The 17,016-nt window shown below is 49.3% G+C and overlaps 1 protein-coding gene across 4 annotated transcripts; it reads left to right on the top strand.

The window, feature by feature from the left end:
- Positions 1 to 1,936: 1,936 nt before the first annotated feature.
- LOC122172588 (serine protease 33-like) lies at positions 1,937 to 15,329 on the top strand. 4 transcript variants are annotated; one of them, XR_010600341.1, is made up of 8 exons: positions 1,937 to 4,878; positions 5,313 to 5,339; positions 5,539 to 5,701; positions 5,885 to 6,156; positions 6,650 to 6,819; positions 7,523 to 7,997; positions 11,191 to 11,332; positions 12,956 to 15,321. XR_010600341.1 is itself a non-coding variant. In XM_065591194.1 (6 exons), the coding sequence occupies exons 1-6, from the start codon at positions 4,821 to 4,823 to the stop codon at positions 7,787 to 7,789; spliced, it is 957 nt and encodes a 318-aa protein (XP_065447266.1). In that variant the 5' UTR covers positions 1,937 to 4,820; the 3' UTR covers positions 7,790 to 9,779. The 4 variants fall into 4 exon arrangements, 1 of the variants encoding a protein (XP_065447266.1); XR_010600340.1 differs by having other exon boundaries at positions 11,191 to 15,323; XR_010600342.1 differs by lacking the exon at positions 5,539 to 5,701 and having other exon boundaries at positions 11,191 to 15,329.
- The last annotated feature ends 1,687 nt before the right edge of the window (positions 15,330 to 17,016 follow it).

Genomic DNA, 17,016 nt, shown 5'->3' with positions numbered 1-17,016 from the left:
CAGCGCTGGCGCGGGGAAGCCTCTTCACCCCTCAGCTAAGCTCTGGTGTGTTTGGGGGGGGAGTGATGTCCAGCCTGTTACCGTCCTGACCCCACAGGCTCCACAGCAGCCCCCCCAGACAGGGGCTTAGCACCCTCTTCACCCTCCCCCCTTCCCTGGGTCCTGCCCCCAGGGAGTGTGGGGCTGCTCCATTCCCTAGGCACCCGCCCCCACTGAGCCACCTTTCTGGCCAGGTTTCCCGAAGCCCCCGCAGTCAGGTTCCCTGGGGCCTGGTGCACAATGCAGCCTTCGGGCTTAACCCTTCCTGCCCCCGCAGTAGGTGGAGGTCGCTGGGTTATGGCGGTGGCCAGCAGCAGCCTCTAGGTGTTAGTTGCCTTTCGACACTACGCGGGCAGGTAGGGACGGGAGCTGTTTCCAGCCACAGGGGTGGGAGTGGGCAGAAGAGATGAGCTCTGTAAAGACACGAGCCTGGTCATCCCTTTCCCCCACCTCCTCCCCTGCGGCTGGAAGCAGCTCCCATCCTTTCCTTCCTGCACAGTGTCGAAAGGCTGCTGCGGGCCACATTGTGGTGTGAACCTTGGCAGAAATCTGGGGGAGGCGGGGCGTGTGACCCTGTGTGCTCCCCCGCACATGTTACCTTGGGAAGATGTAGTGCCAGGTACCAGGAGAGACGGGTCCATCCTGGGGCCCCAGCCAGACATGGAGGGAGGAGTGCGACAGGAAGGGAGGGTTGGGTTGGTCGGTCAACCCCTCTATGTGAGAGAGGTATACAGGAGTATGTGTGTGACCCCTCCCCATGTGTGCGTGTGGGAGTAGGGGTGTGTGTGTCACCCCTCCCTGTGTGAACCCTAAAGCCTTAAAGACCAGAAGGTAAATAAAAGAGACTCCAACTACGCGGTATTTCTTTGTAAGAGGGGCTCAGTCAACTTGATGTTAATCTGAACGTTTGTGCTGCATAGCTCTGATTTGGTTGCTGTTAAATTTGCTTCAATACGAGTAATTTTACCAGGTGTCCCATATTCAGCGTAGGGAAATACGGTCACCCTAACACTCATTGATAATCTGTTTGAAAGCATGTGGCCAGACAAAGGAAGGAGCAGTTCCTGCCCAAGCAGGGGGAGGGGGGAAAGCTATTTACCTGTCTCTTAGGTAAATTAAGCCTGGTGGGATGAAAACAATGGAAGCCCCATGTACACACAGGGGGATGGGAAGCCCCAGGCAGGAACAACAGCCTAAGGCCGTCCTGCATCTTGAAACAAGCTCATTGAACTTTGGGAGATACAAGCCAGGAGAGACGCTGTCTTTGGCCTCCATCACTACACGCTGTGGCAGGGCCTCTCCTCCATCTGGCTGGGTTCAGCGCTTCCCCCGCTCGTGGGGGGAGGAGGGGGCTGGCAGTAAATCAGCCCCACTCTGGATAATGCTCGTCCACCCCCTCGGTGGCTGTTGATCAATTGTCTCTGGCTAGGCCTGGGGCAGGCCCAAGCAGCGTCCTCCACCAGACAACAGAAACACATTAAAAAACACAAAATAAAGGGGGACCCCTTTCCCTGCCCCCTCCCTGGCTGGGGGGTGTTGACCGTTTGTTGACCCCGGGGTGCCAGCCCTTCCCTTAGACAGGCACTCAGTTTGGTTGTTTCCCCTGTTGGGAGGAGATCAGTCACCGGCAGTCCCACCGATCAACTCCTCCCCACCCCTACAGCACCTCCCGCCCACCAGCGGCCCCACCAATCAGTTTCTCTCGCCCCCCCCCAGCGCTTCCCGCGTGCCATGGATCAGCTGTCCGGCGGCATGCAGGAGGCTCTGGGGGGAGTGGGAGTAATGGGGGTGGGATGCATTCAGGGGAAGGGGCGGAGAGGGGTGGGAAGAGGCGGGGTGGGGATGGGGCCTTGGGGGAAGGGATTGAGTGGGTGCGGGGTCTGGGGCGGAGCCGGGGTTGAGTACAGGCGGAGAAATGAAAAAGCCGGCGCCTGTGGGGAAGGGTGTATCTACCCCCAATTAAGTTAATAAGCTGTGAAGTGCTCTTGTGTCTTTAAAGGAACAAACGAACTTTACAATTTCTCCGAGCTGTCCAGGAGAGGGCTGGACACTTCAGGGCACAGAATGGGGAGAAATTGAGGACTGGGGGTGTGTGTTGGGGTCACCCCTGCTGGTTGTAACTAAGGTTGGTGGAAGGCAGAGTGGGGTTGTGGGGCTGTAGAAGTTGTTTGCTTTTTTCTTTTTCTTTTTTGAGAAAAAGTCTTTTTTTTTTTTTCATGGAAAAATGGGTGTCACAGTATCCTCACGTGAGGATCATTGTTTCCGTTCAAAGTGGCAGTGGGAGATTCCTTATTAAAAGATGTTTTACTAATCAAAGTGGAAATGAAAGAGTAAAACCAACTCATTTTGGGAGGGGGTAGCATTGTGCCAGGTGCAGAACAGACTCTGGCTGAGAGTTCAGGGCCCCCGTTGTGAGAGGCGTTTCATAGACCCTAACTGAGACCAGGGCCCCTGCGCAGATCCGGCTGGAGCACTTTAAGTAGACAGAGGAATCTAAGTAGACAGAGGAAAGTTTTCCGCTGAGCCTGTGAAGTCCCTTACATTCAATTGATCGGCACTGCTCTGTTCGGAGGTTTGTGTCTCTGGCTGTAATATGGCAGCTTTTAAACACCACATCCAATCTGTTGTCATTTCTGGGAGGGGCGCTTTGTGCGCTGTTGAGATCACAGAGCTGATTCTCTCAGGCAGAATGCAGTGAGTCATATTGGGACGGTGCCAGCAGGCCTGGGTTCATTTAGCAATTCCTGGGCACAACCCTACGGCAGTTGAAAGCAAAAATAGCCGAGTTATTTACCTTTGTTCACACCAAGGCAAATTAAACAGCAGCAGGTGGCTTTTGCAGGTGATGAGCTGCTACCTTCTTGGCATTGACAATGACCTGGGGAGAAGTTACAAAGAAAATGTGACCCAATTGGCCCCAAATCTTTCAGTAGCATTTGGGGCCTTGCCAGATTCTTTCTGTAAGAAGAGGATGGTGCTATGAGTCAGGTCTATTCTTTGGTGGCAATCCTGTTTGTTCACAAAGAATGCACACACAAAGCCCTGCTTCCCTGAACTCAGTAGGGACAAAGCACAACAGGTAGTTCTGTGGCTCAGAAATTCCTAAGGCTACAAATCCAGACAGTCCTGTGCTGGAAGAAGCTCTGTCTCCTTCCCTTCATGCTGTCCATGGCTTCTCTCACGGTCAACTGACTCTTGCCTCTCATACACAGTTTGCCCCTGCCTTTGCAACCAGTCCCTCCACCTCCACAGCTTCACTCAGGCTTCAGCTTGGGTGGTGGCTTCTACTGTGTCCCGCACTCTCACATCACAAAGGAGCTTATTTGCTTCTTCCATTCGGCCTGAATAAAAGAAGCTTAGAATACCCATCGCGTAACCCAGGTCTGTCATTGTATAGTTTTCATTTGATTTCATTTCCAATTCTTTCTTTCTCAATCCCTTTTATATTAACATTTAAAAAATAAATCTAGATAATTTTCAAAATAAATCTTGCTTCAAAGTGATACGTCCAAATGTGTTTTTTGGAATATATCAAAAAACAATTCCACTTTTTAGAATTTTTTGTTGTTGAAACTATTTGGCAAATTCAATCTGAATTGGTGAATAGTTTCGGTAGACTCCAAACTGCATATTTCAGCAATTAAACTATTCCTCAAAAAGATGTCACTCAGCTCTGCTTACAGGACACCGACGTGCATCTCCCTGGCTCGGGTTCCTCACTGCTAGGGAGAGTCGTTTAGTTTTAGACCGAGCCCCTGGAGTACCCCATATCCTTCATGCACAGCTCATAGCTTTTCTTCCAGATCGTGGTGTTTTTACCATTGACCTTGGCTAGTCCACAGTTAAACAGCAATCCCCTCCCAGCTATGAAAGCATCCTCCTCTCCCCCCCTCTCCTTCTTATCTCTTCCCTCCTTCTGCCCACAGTTTCCTTCTCCTGTGAGTCTTCCCTCCACGTTATGTGTCCCTGTCCCAACACCTGGTTTCTTTGTTCTCCCCTGGTTGATTTTCCTCTTCTCCCTCCTTGCAGAGCAGTTATAGAGATAGATCCCGCCAGCCTCCGCCAACCCAATTTCCCCGTCAAGAAATGTCATATTCCACATGGAAGCTCTCCACAGCACAACAATTTCATCGTAATGACTTCACAGCATCAACGGGAATTTGCAAGACATACGGGACAGATCCTCCAAATCTAGAGTGATGCCAGGAGAAGTGCCACACGGTCCAAGCAACAGGGCAGATAATGTTATTTAGCCCGAACCCCATGATAACCCTAACTCCATGATACCCTTATCCCTAATCCCCGTGATAACCTTTGCCCTAAATGCCCCAATAACCACAACTCAACAATAACCCCAAAGCCAGCATAATTTTCACTCCATGAGAACCGTCTCACTCTCCTGGGTACTATTTTTGGCTCTCTCTGCTTTGCACACTCGGTTGGCAATCACACGGGGAAGTGAAAATCACTGGAGGCCTCGACACAGTGACCTCGGCCATGGCATGTTTTCGTTTGGTTTTCCAGGACGCCCATACTGGGGTGACACCAGGCAGGGCAGAATGAAAGCGGTCACAACCTGTTCAGCACGTTGAATTTAGTAGCACTTATTTCCTTGCTTGGGTTACCAGGAAATCAGTCCCCTTTATTCTCTATAGATGCAGGGAGGGGCACACAGGTGTCCGTAAAACCCTGCCCCAGAACTTTTATTCCCCAGTCAGTCTTTGGTCGGAGCAATGGAGGCAGCTGCATGCAGCCAAGACAGGCCTGGGGAAGGCTGAACCATGGAGCGTCTCTGCTCCCCACTGGCCCTAGCACTGCTGGCGATGACCCTGCTGCAGGGTGAGTGTGGGGTGGGGATGTACGGTCCAGCCCCAGGGGGAGGTGAGCGAGATACGGGTTGTGGGGGAGGGAATTGGGCTTGTGAATAAGAAGGAGATCCAAGCCCTTGACCCTTCATACACCCCCCCCCCCCCAGCCCATCTAGCCTGGATTGGTGCATTCAGTCCTGAGCTGCCCCACTCAGATCAATGGGGAGTGTTGATTCTTGAACCTACTGGTGGTAAATCAAATAGAAACACAGCTATGAATTTTTGCTGGCACTGAGGATGGCAGGGCTGTTCTGGGGCAATGGGCGGAGCTTGGGAATTGTGGGTGGAGCTACTGGAATTTATTCTCCTCCACACACCTTCTTAGGTTCCAGCAATGCCTGTGAATAAACCCCCGCCCCCAACACACACATGAATATCTTTCCCTTCTCTGTCTTCACTCTCTAGGTGCTCAAGGGAGTTGGAAACAGGCAGGTAAGACACTTCAAAATGCCAGCCTTACCTGCCCTGGATTAGCGCCATGAGAATGAGGCTGGGAGCCCGGACTCCTGGGTTGTATCCCCAGCTCTGGGAGGGGAGTGGGGTCTAGTGGGGTAGAGCAGGGAGGGAGAGGGGCTGAAAGTCAGGACTCCTGGTTCTTTGCTCATCCCATGTCAATGCTGTTCCCCTCCAGGATGCGGCCAGTCCAGGATCTCCGGCCGGATTGTGGGGGGAGGGGACGCCCCAAGGGGCCGGTGGCCGTGGCAGGTCAGCGTCCAGCACAACGGACACCACTTCTGTGGCGGGTCCCTCGTCTCAGCCCAGTGGGTTGTGTCAGCTGCTCACTGCTTCCAATTGTGAGTAACTGGGGCGGGAAGGGACCGGTGCAACAGACAGACGTCCTGCCTGGATCTATGCAGGCAAGCCACCCCATGCGGTGTTGCTGTGCGACTGGTCCCTAGCTGCCCCGCCCCAGACCCTGCTGCATTTTTGGCCAAGTTTGCAATCCGTTTGATCATCCTTTTCTCCACCATTCCCAGATCTGACCTTGTCTCTTCCTATCGTGTGAACCTGGGGGAGTACCAGCTCTCCTATCCCTCCCGGTGCCGGATCTCATCCCCCGTGAGCCAGATCTTTGTCCATCCCAACTACAGCAGCACGTGGAAGTCTGCCGACATCGCCCTACTGCAGCTGACAGAGCCAGTGCGATACACCAATGAAATTCTCCCCGTCTGCTTGCCAGGCCCCTCCGACTCCTTCCCTGACAACCACGTGTGCTGGGTCACTGGTTGGGGAAGAATAGACTCTGTGGGTAAGACCATCCCCCAGGAGGAGGCGCTATCACTCTGCGCCTGAAGCCCCGTGCTCCTGGAGCCCTGTGATTCCTGCAGCATCTTGCAATAATCCCCGCCCAGCTCTCTGCTGCCCCCTGCCAGCTGGCTACCCTGGTTCGGCTGTATCCCTCACAGCCATCTATGAGGCAACTGATCCACAAGGCTCAGTTGGGAACCTTCTGTTTTAGATACAGATGGTCCCTGGTTCAATCCTCGCCGAGGAAACCACCTCTAGGGGCAGCGCTGCACAGATTGGTTCTATGGTTGGGGGTCAGTGCAGATCCGGTAGCTGGGTGGAGGTGGGGAATGGATGCAAGCGCAGTAGATATGGGTGGAGGGGATGGAGTGGAGGGATGGCTAGAGAGGAGGAGAGTGGATGGGGGAGGTAGATGGGGACAGGAAATTGTCAGGCACGGGGGGGGGGGTTCAGGAGGTGATGGATCCAGTACCCTGATTCTCCCCCCCCTCCAGTCTCTCTTCCACCCCCCAAGACACTGCAGGAGGTTCAGGTCCAGCTGATCGACACTGCAGCCTGCAACGCCCTCTACAACATCAACCCAGCCCCGAACATCGGCAGGGACCCCGTCAAACCCGATATGATCTGTGCTGGTTACGATAAAGGGCAGAAGGACTCCTGCCAGGTGAGAGAGGGCTCTGGGTCGGCCGGGTGCACATGAGCCCCAGTGCGTCTCCCTATCGCCATGTAGGGCCTGCAGTGTGTGTAGAACGGCTGCTGCAGCTGTGCAGTTCCACAATCTGACTTCCTTCGTGCAGGCAGGAGCAGCTCTGGCTTTTAGATCCATGTGGACTCACAGTCCCATGCCTAGGCCCCAGCTCTTGGAGTCCTGTGATTAGGGCAGAGCCCCAGCTTTATTTTTATTTAAAGTAACAGTCAAGTCTTTGCAGATGGATAGAAAAGAGTGAGAATGTGGCTAGAGTGTAACCGGGGCCTCCCCAAGTCTGCAGAGAGCCTAAGCCAGTTGCTCTGAGATGGGAAAATACTGCATGTATCTTTATGGAAGCTGTACGCTTCAAGCCCTACTGCTCTGGGGAGCCCTTCCAGCCCATCCCAAGCAGGGTTCGCGGCATAGGGCAGGAGCAGAAGAACACAGCTACCCTTTCTGCTGTGAATGTATTAGGGATCCCACCGCTGCCACCAATGCCTCCTTCAGGGAAAGGTGGGGGGAAGGGGCACAATGCTCCTTTCACTTCTCAAGTGGGTGTGGCAAAAATATGTGGGTGGGGCCCTGGGATGGTCCATATGCCTAGAGCTCCAAGGGGCTGAGCTGTGGATACTTGGGGCTGGGGGGGGGCCTACTAATCCCAATTTCTCTGCCCCTCTAGGGTGATTCTGGGGGGCCGCTGGCATGTGACCACAATGGGACCTGGTTCCTGATGGGCATCGTGAGTTGGGGGGAAGGCTGTGGCCAGCCCAATCATCCTGGTGTCTATGTCCGGACGGTGGCCTATGGCGAATGGATATGGGAGCACATTGGCTCCGGAAGCCAAGCCAGCACCATGGGGAACTGCACCTCAGGGACAAATGATGCCAAACCCTCTTTCAGCAGCTTCATGCTTCTCTTCATCACCTCTCCCCTGATGTCACTGTGACCCCCCCTTCCATTGGGATGCCCCCCATCTCTTCCTCCTCTGTTCACCCACTAGTGAAACTTTGCACTGTCTGGGGGCAGCTTGAGATGCAGATAGGAGAGTAACCTGAGAGTTACCAGCAACGCCCACATGCCTGAGTCTGCAGACAGCCTGAGCCAATTGCTGTGAGAAGGGGGAGCTGCCCTGAGTGTGACTGACGCTGTTTCAGGTGGGATCTCTCAGGGATCTGTATATGGCCCTATGCTAAGAACATAAGAACTTAAGAATGGCCATACTGGGTCAGGCCAGTGGTCCATCTAGCCTAGTTTCCTGTCTTCCAACAGTGGCCAATTCCAGGTGCTTTAGGGGGAATGAACAGAACAGGGCAATTATTGATTTATCCATCCCCTATCGTCCACTCCCAGCATGTGGCAGTCAGGGGCTTAGGGGCTCCCAGATCATAGGGCTGCACCCCTGACCACCTTGGCTTATAGCTATTGTTGGACCAGTTCTCCATTAATTTATCTAATTCTTTTTGAACCCAGTTATACTTTTGTCATTCGCAACATTTCCTGGGAATGAGTTCCACCTGTTGACTGTGTGTTGTGTGAAGAAATACTTCCCTTTGTTTGTGTTAAACTTGCTGCCCATTAACTTCATCAGGTGACCCCTAGTTCTTATGTCATGTGAAGGAGTGAATAACACTTCCCCATTCACTGTCTCCACACCATTCATGATTTTATGGACCTCCCTCATAACCCCCCTTGGTCGTCGCTTTCCCAAGCTGAAAAGTCGCCGTCTTTTTTATTTCTCCCCATAAGGAAGCTGTTCCATACCAGTAATCATTGGTGTTGCCCTGGTCTGTTCCTTTCCAATCCTAGTATATCTGTTTTTAGATGTGGCGATCAGAACTCCACATAGGATTCAAGGAGTGGGCGTACCGTGGATTTATAGTGCAGCCTTTTATTGAGTGATGATGTAGCGGGGTGATCACCCCGCTCCGGCCCTGGAAGGGTACAAGCAGCCCTGGGGAGGGCTGCAGTGGTAAAAGCAGCCCTGGGCAGGGCTGTAGCTCTGAAAGATGGGCTGAGTGGGAAAGCCACTCAGAGCTGTAGCTGGCTTAATAAGGGCCCAGCCGGCCCTTATAAGAGGGCAGTGGGCCAGGAGCAGGCAGTCCCCCTCTAGCTGAGGAGGGAGATGGACCTAGCTGCCTGAGTGCTAAAGGGGACTGGAGTGAAGCAGGGCTGGGGAAAGGCCAGAGGAGCTGGGGAGCTCCGGGCCAGCAACTCCCCAGGCTGCAGGGCCTGGTCCAAGGCCCCTGGAGGTACTGGGTTGCAGGGAAAGGCAGCAGGTCAAAACCTCCCTTGCCTATGATGACTGGCTTATACAGACTGCAGTCAGCCCCAGTGAAAGGGGGTTAGATGGTGACTGGCAGTAGCCCATAGGCTGAGGCAGGGTGGGGATAGAGGGTGGGGGTTCCCCAGGGAGGGGAGACCCAGACCGGTGGGGTATTGCCTGCAAGGGCTGCACCCCAGGTAAAAGGGCACCGGGGTCCTGGGAGGGACACGGGGGCCAGCGGCAAGCGGGACATTGGCCTGCAGAGGGCGCTCCGGAGCTGGAAACAGAGTTAATTCCCAGGAACCAGCAGGAGGCGCCGCAGGGGTGAGTCCTGCCCCGTTACAGATGAATTTAAGGAGGTTTTATTACTTCACCATGGGTTCAGCTCTGGAGGCCACAGAGTCAGGCTCAACAGATTGAAATCTCCTGTGGTGCTTGTCTCAAGTTTGGAGGCTCGAGGAACACGCGTCGTCCAAGGATAACGACCACAGACACAATCCCAAGTACAAAGTCTTATCTGTACGACAAGTTTTATGAAAGCAATAAGTGAAATGACTATGACCCAGGCATGTCGAAATCCTACCAATCCTGTGCAATACAGGGCCGGCTCCAGGCACCAGGCAACCAAGCACATGCTTGGGGTGGCACCTGGTAATGGGCGGCAGGGGGAGCGCGGCGCGGCATTCCGCGGGGAGAGGGGTGCTCCGGCAGCGCGGCGCTCGGCGGGGGGGCGGTGCGGGGCTCGGCGCTCGGGGGGGTTTCGGCGGGGGGTGGCGCGGGGCGCGGCGCTTGGCGGGGGGGCGGGTTCCGGCGGCGCTCGGCGGGGGGGCGGGCTCCAGTGGCGTGGTGCTCGGCGGGGGGGGGCGGCGCGGGGGGGGGGCGGCGCGGGGGGGGCGCTTTTTTTTGCTGCATGGGGCAGCAAAAAAGTTAGAGCCGGCCCTGGTGCAATAATTATAGCTGTAGTCATACTCACATCCTCAAAGATGTTCTTGGCTCTGATGGACCTCTCACCAATTGATTGGCAGTAGAAGGTTAGTTCCTGCTGGGGTTTCTCCTGTGGGTATTCCCACTTTTATCCAACCAGGGAACCCTTTATATAGTCACAGAATCATAGAATCATAGGACTGGAAGGGACCTCGAGAGGTCCTCTACTCCAGTCCCCTGCACTCATGACAGGACTGAGTATTATCTAGACCATCCCTGACAGGTGTTTGTTTAACCTGCTCTTAAACCTCCCTGGGCAACTTATTCCAGTGCTTAACCACCCCGACAGGAAGTTTTTCCTAATGTCCAACCTAAACCTCCCATGTAATTCTAACCATGCTTAACACCTTATGCACATGCATGAAGGTCTCAGCCCCCTTTCCCTTATCTGTACTTCCACACCCCATGAATGTTGGGGTACCCCATTTTCCATAAGTTGTTCATAGTTCCTCTTATGCTTATTAGCCTCTAGGCATGACATGTACCCTTTGGTCTGGACAGACATTTGAAGATGTTATTATCAGGTGTCTCGTGGTCTCAGACAATACATTTGTGGTTTATTGCAATCCATTTTTCCTATTGGTACATCTTATGCAGTGACCTTGTAACCTTATGGGCATAGGGTTATTCCTAGATCACTTATGTTAAGCATGTATAAGCCTATGGCCTAGTATGGCTAAACTAAAATTTACAGGTCTCAACCTGTAGGCCTTACATTTCAACCGTGCTTTACTTATATAGCTAATACATACTCATCACCCCTAAATACTTATCAGTACTGTACTTCTATAATCCTACAATTTAAATCTATTTAGCATACATTGATTATATAAGAAATAGCACATAAATTGACCATAACATCACATAATACAATGACAAATGGATGATAAAATGAACTAATTGACTAGTGTGCCCCCCTTGACAGGGTGAATATTATGACCCTCCACCCCCAAAAAAGGTATACAGTGGTACACAACAAACAATGTTATTAGTAACTTAACACTTATATGTACTTAAACCCTATATGTCAATTAAATCTAATTACTGTATACTTGTAACTTAATTATTCTATAATTATTAAGGGATAGTTATTTCTTCAGATATCAGCTCACGTGGTGGATCTACTGTTCTCCTGGACTTTGGTGCAGAAGCATATGGAGGTTCTGGAACTTGATGTGGGTTTATGCTAATGCATATCTTCATAAATGCCGTCCTCTCTAACATCAGCTCTAGACGCTACAGGTGAGGTGACAGTAGCTAAAAGGGGAATGGAAATAGGTTGGATTGAACGAAAATGGGTTTTGACCTTTTTTTAAATTATTGTTCTGATCTTTCCTCCCCTATAACATAAGGCAAAAATAGTCCCTGTGGTGAGGATACCGTGGACAATAATTCATCTCTTCCATCCAATCTCCATTCCCCTAGAAGCAATGGATACTTAATTTGGGCTGCTACCATCTAAAATCGGAGACTGAGCATGTTCTGCCTTATTCATATGTGACCAGAGTTCCAGGGGGCGGGGGGCACAATTAAGATTGCTTAATCGGGGCAAACTGCAAAGAATGGGGTAGACGATTCCCGAAACTGGAGATTATTTCTAAAATTTACATTCATCAATCCAGCAACAAAACAGCTTTTGCAATACCTTACTTGTTACCCAGAAGCCAGAAATACAGTTCCCTTAAGGCAACCCAGCCTTGAGCTCCCACCCAGACCACCAAGTCAAATATAATGAGGATTACAGAAAATCTTGTTCATCATATAAAAAGTTCTACCACTCCCAAAGGATCAAACACATTATCCCCCAGGTCAATGAATATTTCCGCTCTTACCCAAATGCACACTTACAGCCAACTCTTATTAGCTAAACTAACGTATATCCTTGTGTCGGTAGATGTTGCCACATCCCGAGGCTGTAGAATTGTGAGGTAAGAGGTGTCAGAGCCCATATCTCGCCATCCCTTCCCTTCAACTCCATTGACTTTTGCTCCCTTTATATATTTCTCATTTCCCTTCCATGCTTCAGTCCTAACATAGTTTGTAAATTCAAATCCTTCGCCCACATCATCAGAGATCATTGAGGTAGTATTAATGACTGCAGTGACCACATTTGGACGTAAGATGGCAGTGGTGGGTCTGCCTGGTTGGGCAGAATAACTGGATTAGTGTTTACTGGGGTATTTGGGGGTGCTGGTTTTGGGGTGTTGCTTAGATTTTTACAATCTAGCTTTATATGGTCAGGCATACCACAGAGGTGGCATATAACTTGTTTCCCTTTAAGGTAAGAGTTCTTTCGTTCTGGGCTCCCCTGAGTTCTCTTATTAAAGTTAGGGTTAGGTTTATTTTTAAATCCTTCCCTCTTTTTAAAGAGGGGTGAATAGTGAATACTCTTCCCATGGAGCTTATACCCTTCTCAAACCCTATTTTCTGTATAAGCATTTGCAAATTTCTGTGGCCCACAAGACTGAATTGGACAGCTGCTCTAAGATTTTCAGGAAGAATGTCCAAAAATCATTCCAAAGTGATTGAATCTAGCAATTTTCAGTAAAGGCAGGGGGCTGGACTCAATGACCTTTCAAGGTCCCTTCAAATTCTAGGAGATGGGATATCTCCATTATATTCACCATATTCTGAACAAATAATTTCCTTTCTGACATTGTGATTTTTCCCCCTAATCATTATTATATTTTACCAATTAAATAATCTTAATATGAGTTTAAATGAATATTTTGGTTATTTCATGTGTATTATACACCATAAATCATTCTTCAGTTGCTAAACCATAAATTCCCAGTAACGTGGGGTTAATTACTTCATTAGCTTCTTTCTGAACCACGTAATTAATAGGTCTTTTAATTTTTTCAGCCTGTGACCCTAGCCAGACCAGGTGCCAGCTCATGTGGAAGCCCCAGGCTAATTCACTTGTGTATTAGTATAGAGCAAAGTGATTGTTAAATGTATAAGAGTATTTGGTGTTTAAGCTTCATGAAAATGAATGGGATGTTACTTGCATTGTTTTCACTCATCTGTATCCCATTATAATGTAGTAGCAAACATTTGCACAGTGTATACCCCCGTAACTGAATAACCCATCAAACGAAAAAGAAGCCTTGTGGAATGCAAATAAAGAACGTTAACAGAAAAGTGTTAATTTCAAAGCAACTGGCCATTATGTGCGATGACTGGAAGTCAAAGACTCAAAATGCACTCCGCATTCTCCATCACCAAAGGAAAAACCCAAGTGGCAGCTTGTTTTCTGTGAGAAGAAGTTATAAGTATGGATTCAAGGAAAGATCCTGGATCTCTGGACTATTTGGACTTTTCCAGGGAAGTGTACCAAATGCAAAGGGGAGATCCCCAGAGACAATCTGGGTACCCTGGAAAGACTTCTGGGAAACTGACAGTTTATTACATCACTGCCACAATTTGGAATGACAAACTGTGACTCACCTGTGCCTTTATTTTACCTGCTTTAGCCTCTCAATAACTCTCCTTTCCTTTTCTTAGCTCGTCAACCTTTGGTTAGTTTATTATAGAATTGGCTACAAGTGTTGTCTTTGGTGTAAGATCCAGAGAACCAATTTATCTGGATAAATGGCTGGTCCCTTGAGACGGGGAGCAACCTGATGTGGTGTGAGTTCTGTTTTAAGTGATCTTTTATCACAAAGTCCAGTTTGCCTGGGTGGCAAGATACACTGCAGCGTCTAAAGGGATTGTCTGACTCCACGGTAAGACTGCGACAGTGATCCAGGAGTTTACGTTTGTCACTGGCTTGGTGAAATCTAATTATAGACCACGCCACCAGGTTGGGGTGTCTGCCCTGTTTTCTGACAGTCTGCCCCGAGGTAGGCACTCACGGCCGTGAGCCACTCCAGGCATTGGCATTCCTGTTCCAAATAAACTTGTAATACTGTTTAAAATTCCAAAAAAGGATAAATTTCTCATTTGCTTCTGGGAACATAAAGGTTGGCCTTTATATTGATACTTAAATTGGCAATGTCTTGTACTCGTCGTGAACAAACAGTAACCTTATCCACAAGAAGTACTGGAAAGAAAGATGTGACGTTTGTGGCCTTGCAATAGCTACATTCACTCAGTTGCCAGTTAGATAAATTTAGCACAACAGGTATAGGTGTAGCAGTCAGGCCACTGGCAAGGGCTATTGTAGAACTAGAGATTCCACAGGGTCCTGTGAACCATAGTCCTATCCCACTGCTTTTGCCTGTACTTCTACTATCAACTATTTGTTAATAACTTTTACACTGCCCAAAGATTTAAGTTGGATACGGGCTTTACACTCTCCTTCATTTTCATAATCTTGGTTATACATATCAGTGCTTCACCTTTTACTGACCTTTGACATTTGATTTTGTTGTCCCATAATCCATATGGAATTCCATCAGTCATTGGTGCAGATTTATCTCCAGTTATATGTTTTACATCCTCCCGCCGCCCCCAGATTCCTCGATTAAAGGGGAGATTTTTTTTTCCAATCTACAAAAGGCATTTGCTCATTTTCTTCAACAGTAGACCCTCAGAGTTACAAACACCATGAAAAGGAGGTTGTTCGTAACTCTGAAATGTTCGTAACACTGAACAAAACATTATGGTTGTTCTTTCAAAAGTTTACAACTGAACATTGACTTAATACAGCTTTGAAACGTCACTATGCAGAAGAAAAATGCTGCTTTTAACCATCTTAATTTAAATGAAACAAGCATAGAAATAGTTTCCTTCCCTGGTCAATTTTTTTTAAACTTTCAATTTATATTTTAGCAGTTTACATTTAACACTGTACTTGCTTTTTTGTTTATTTTGTTTGTGGGGTATTTTTGTTTTGTTTTTTCTTGTCACTGCTGCTGTCTGACTGCATACTCCTGGTTCCAAATGAGGTGTGTGGTTGACCCCCTCAGTTTGTAACTCTGGTTTCATAACTCTGAGGTTCTACTGTATGTTATATGCAAGAACAAGTTTCTCAGCTGTTTGTCCTTTAACTTTTTAATAAAACTTGTTATGAGTAGTTGGAAGAGGTGTTTGACTGACTGGGTTTTTTGGAAAATAATGCATACACTTTCCTCCAGGTTTTTGGACCTCCAATTGAAAATCCCTTTATGATATAATTTTTCATCTACCATCTAATATTAGATGTAACTCTAATCTATACAGACTTGACATATGACTTTGTACCTTACGTATTTTCAAAGTTGTACTATTAGTCCATGCAGTAAACAGTGGTTTATTCCAAGTTTTGGTCATAAATTGTCCCTGTGTTGGTTGATAGTTTCATTCAAAGTAAATTTCAATTGATAGGTGTGGTACACTCAACCTGAGTCCTTGATCCTGTTTCCTTTGTTCCAATGCCCAAATCACTGTTATTTCTTGCATTATGTGTCTCAATAGGCAAGTCTGAGTATAGACAACAACATAACATCCTGATTAGCCTTGGTTATTCTTGATTTCTGTTTGTAGTGCAGTGGCGGTCATTCCGCACCCTCTGGGTTGGAGGGAGGGCACACTGCCTCACTACATCACCAGGATCATTGTCAAATATCATGGGGGATTAGAAAACCAGTTGTTAGCATCTGATCCTCTCAGTGGGTGGGGCACCAAACTATCTGTGGGTTCTGGCCCTCAGGCAGGACAGAGCTAATGAGCAGTCTGTGACCAAGAGACTATGTACTCAGGCCCTGAGGCAGGGTGGAGCTAATAAGCAATCTATAGTGTCAAGCCCTTAGTCAGGGCAAAGCAATTAAGCAAACAGTGGGCCATCACCTTCAAGCAGGGCAGAACATCCAAGCAATCTCCGGGCTCTGGCCGATGGCAGACAACGCAGGCCCTTTGGCCTGTGTCAAGGAGGCTGCCACCGCAGAGGTGAGGTTGGCAGCAGGGAGTAGGGGGACCCGGACCCACCCGACTCCACTGGGTCCCAGCACTGGGCCCTACCAGCCGCGGAGTGTCCCACCACTGGGGTAGCGGGATTCCAGCCGGAACACACTGACCTGGGTACAGGCAGCAACTGAGCTGGACTATAGTCGGCTGTACTTGGCTTCTTCCTCCCCTCCTCTCGGGGTGTACATGGATCCCAGGGTCATCCTCTGTCTCACCGGGTTATACGTCCAGTGGCAGTCCCTGCATCTCCTTGTTGTCTGGGGTGACTGATGGCTCTGGAAGCTCGGGTGAGTCATCGGGGCAGAAGGGGTCCTCCTCGGTATCCCGCTCCAACAACAGGGAAGAAGCGTCTATCTCCCTTGGCAGCTCCCCTGTGGACTCAGTCTCCTCCTGGGTCAGGGTGCTGCCTGGATCATCATCAGCAGCAGAGGCCTGCAGTGATCCAGGCATGTTTGTCTCCTTCCCTGGCTGGGCTCTAGCTGAGTTGGAGGTTCTGCCTGGGGTCACTTGCTCATGTGACCCTGGACTCCATTTTGTGCTGGTAACTTTCCACAAGCTGTGTTGTGAGCTTTGCTTTGGGATAGTAAAATTCCAAGCAAATGGTGGAAGGTATAAAAGAATCTGGAATCATCTCCATGTTGCCTCTTTCCTGTTCTGATACTATGGAAGTTGGACTTACAACTAAAAGGAGTGTTCTAATTTATGGACTGAGGACCTTCCAATCTTGTGGAAATTACCAGAGACTTTACAAGCCAGCAGTTATTTCCATCACTGCTACAAACACATTGCTGTTACTGTATGTATATGATCTATTAACCATTTTTAACTCTCTTCTTCATTAACAAACCTTTAGATTTTAGTTACTAAAGGGTTCATAGAATATCAGGGTTGGAAGGGACCGCAGGAGGTCATCTAGTCCAACCCTCTGCTCAAAGCAGGACCAATTCCCAGACAGGATTTTGCCCCAGATCCCTAAATGGCCACATCAAGGATTGAACGCATAACCATGGGTTTAGCAGACCAATGCTCAAACCACT

This window comes from Chrysemys picta, chromosome 4 (genome assembly GCF_011386835.1).
Source record: "Chrysemys picta bellii isolate R12L10 chromosome 4, ASM1138683v2, whole genome shotgun sequence".
In the NCBI taxonomy this organism is placed as follows: Eukaryota; Metazoa; Chordata; order Testudines; family Emydidae; genus Chrysemys; species Chrysemys picta.
This window is presented reverse-complemented; position numbering and strand designations above follow the sequence as displayed.

Excerpts from the sequence above, each read along its gene's own strand:
- LOC122172588 (XM_065591194.1), top strand. The coding sequence starts at position 4,821 with ATGGAGCGTCTCTGCTCCCCACTGGCCCTAGCACTGCTGGCGATGACC. Across the intron at positions 4,879-5,312 it reads GGCGATGACCCTGCTGCAGG|GTGCTCAAGGGAGTTGGAAA; the intron begins GTGAGTGTGGGG and ends TTCACTCTCTAG. Across the intron at positions 6,157-6,649 it reads GGGAAGAATAGACTCTGTGG|TCTCTCTTCCACCCCCCAAG; the intron begins GTAAGACCATCC and ends CCCCCCCTCCAG.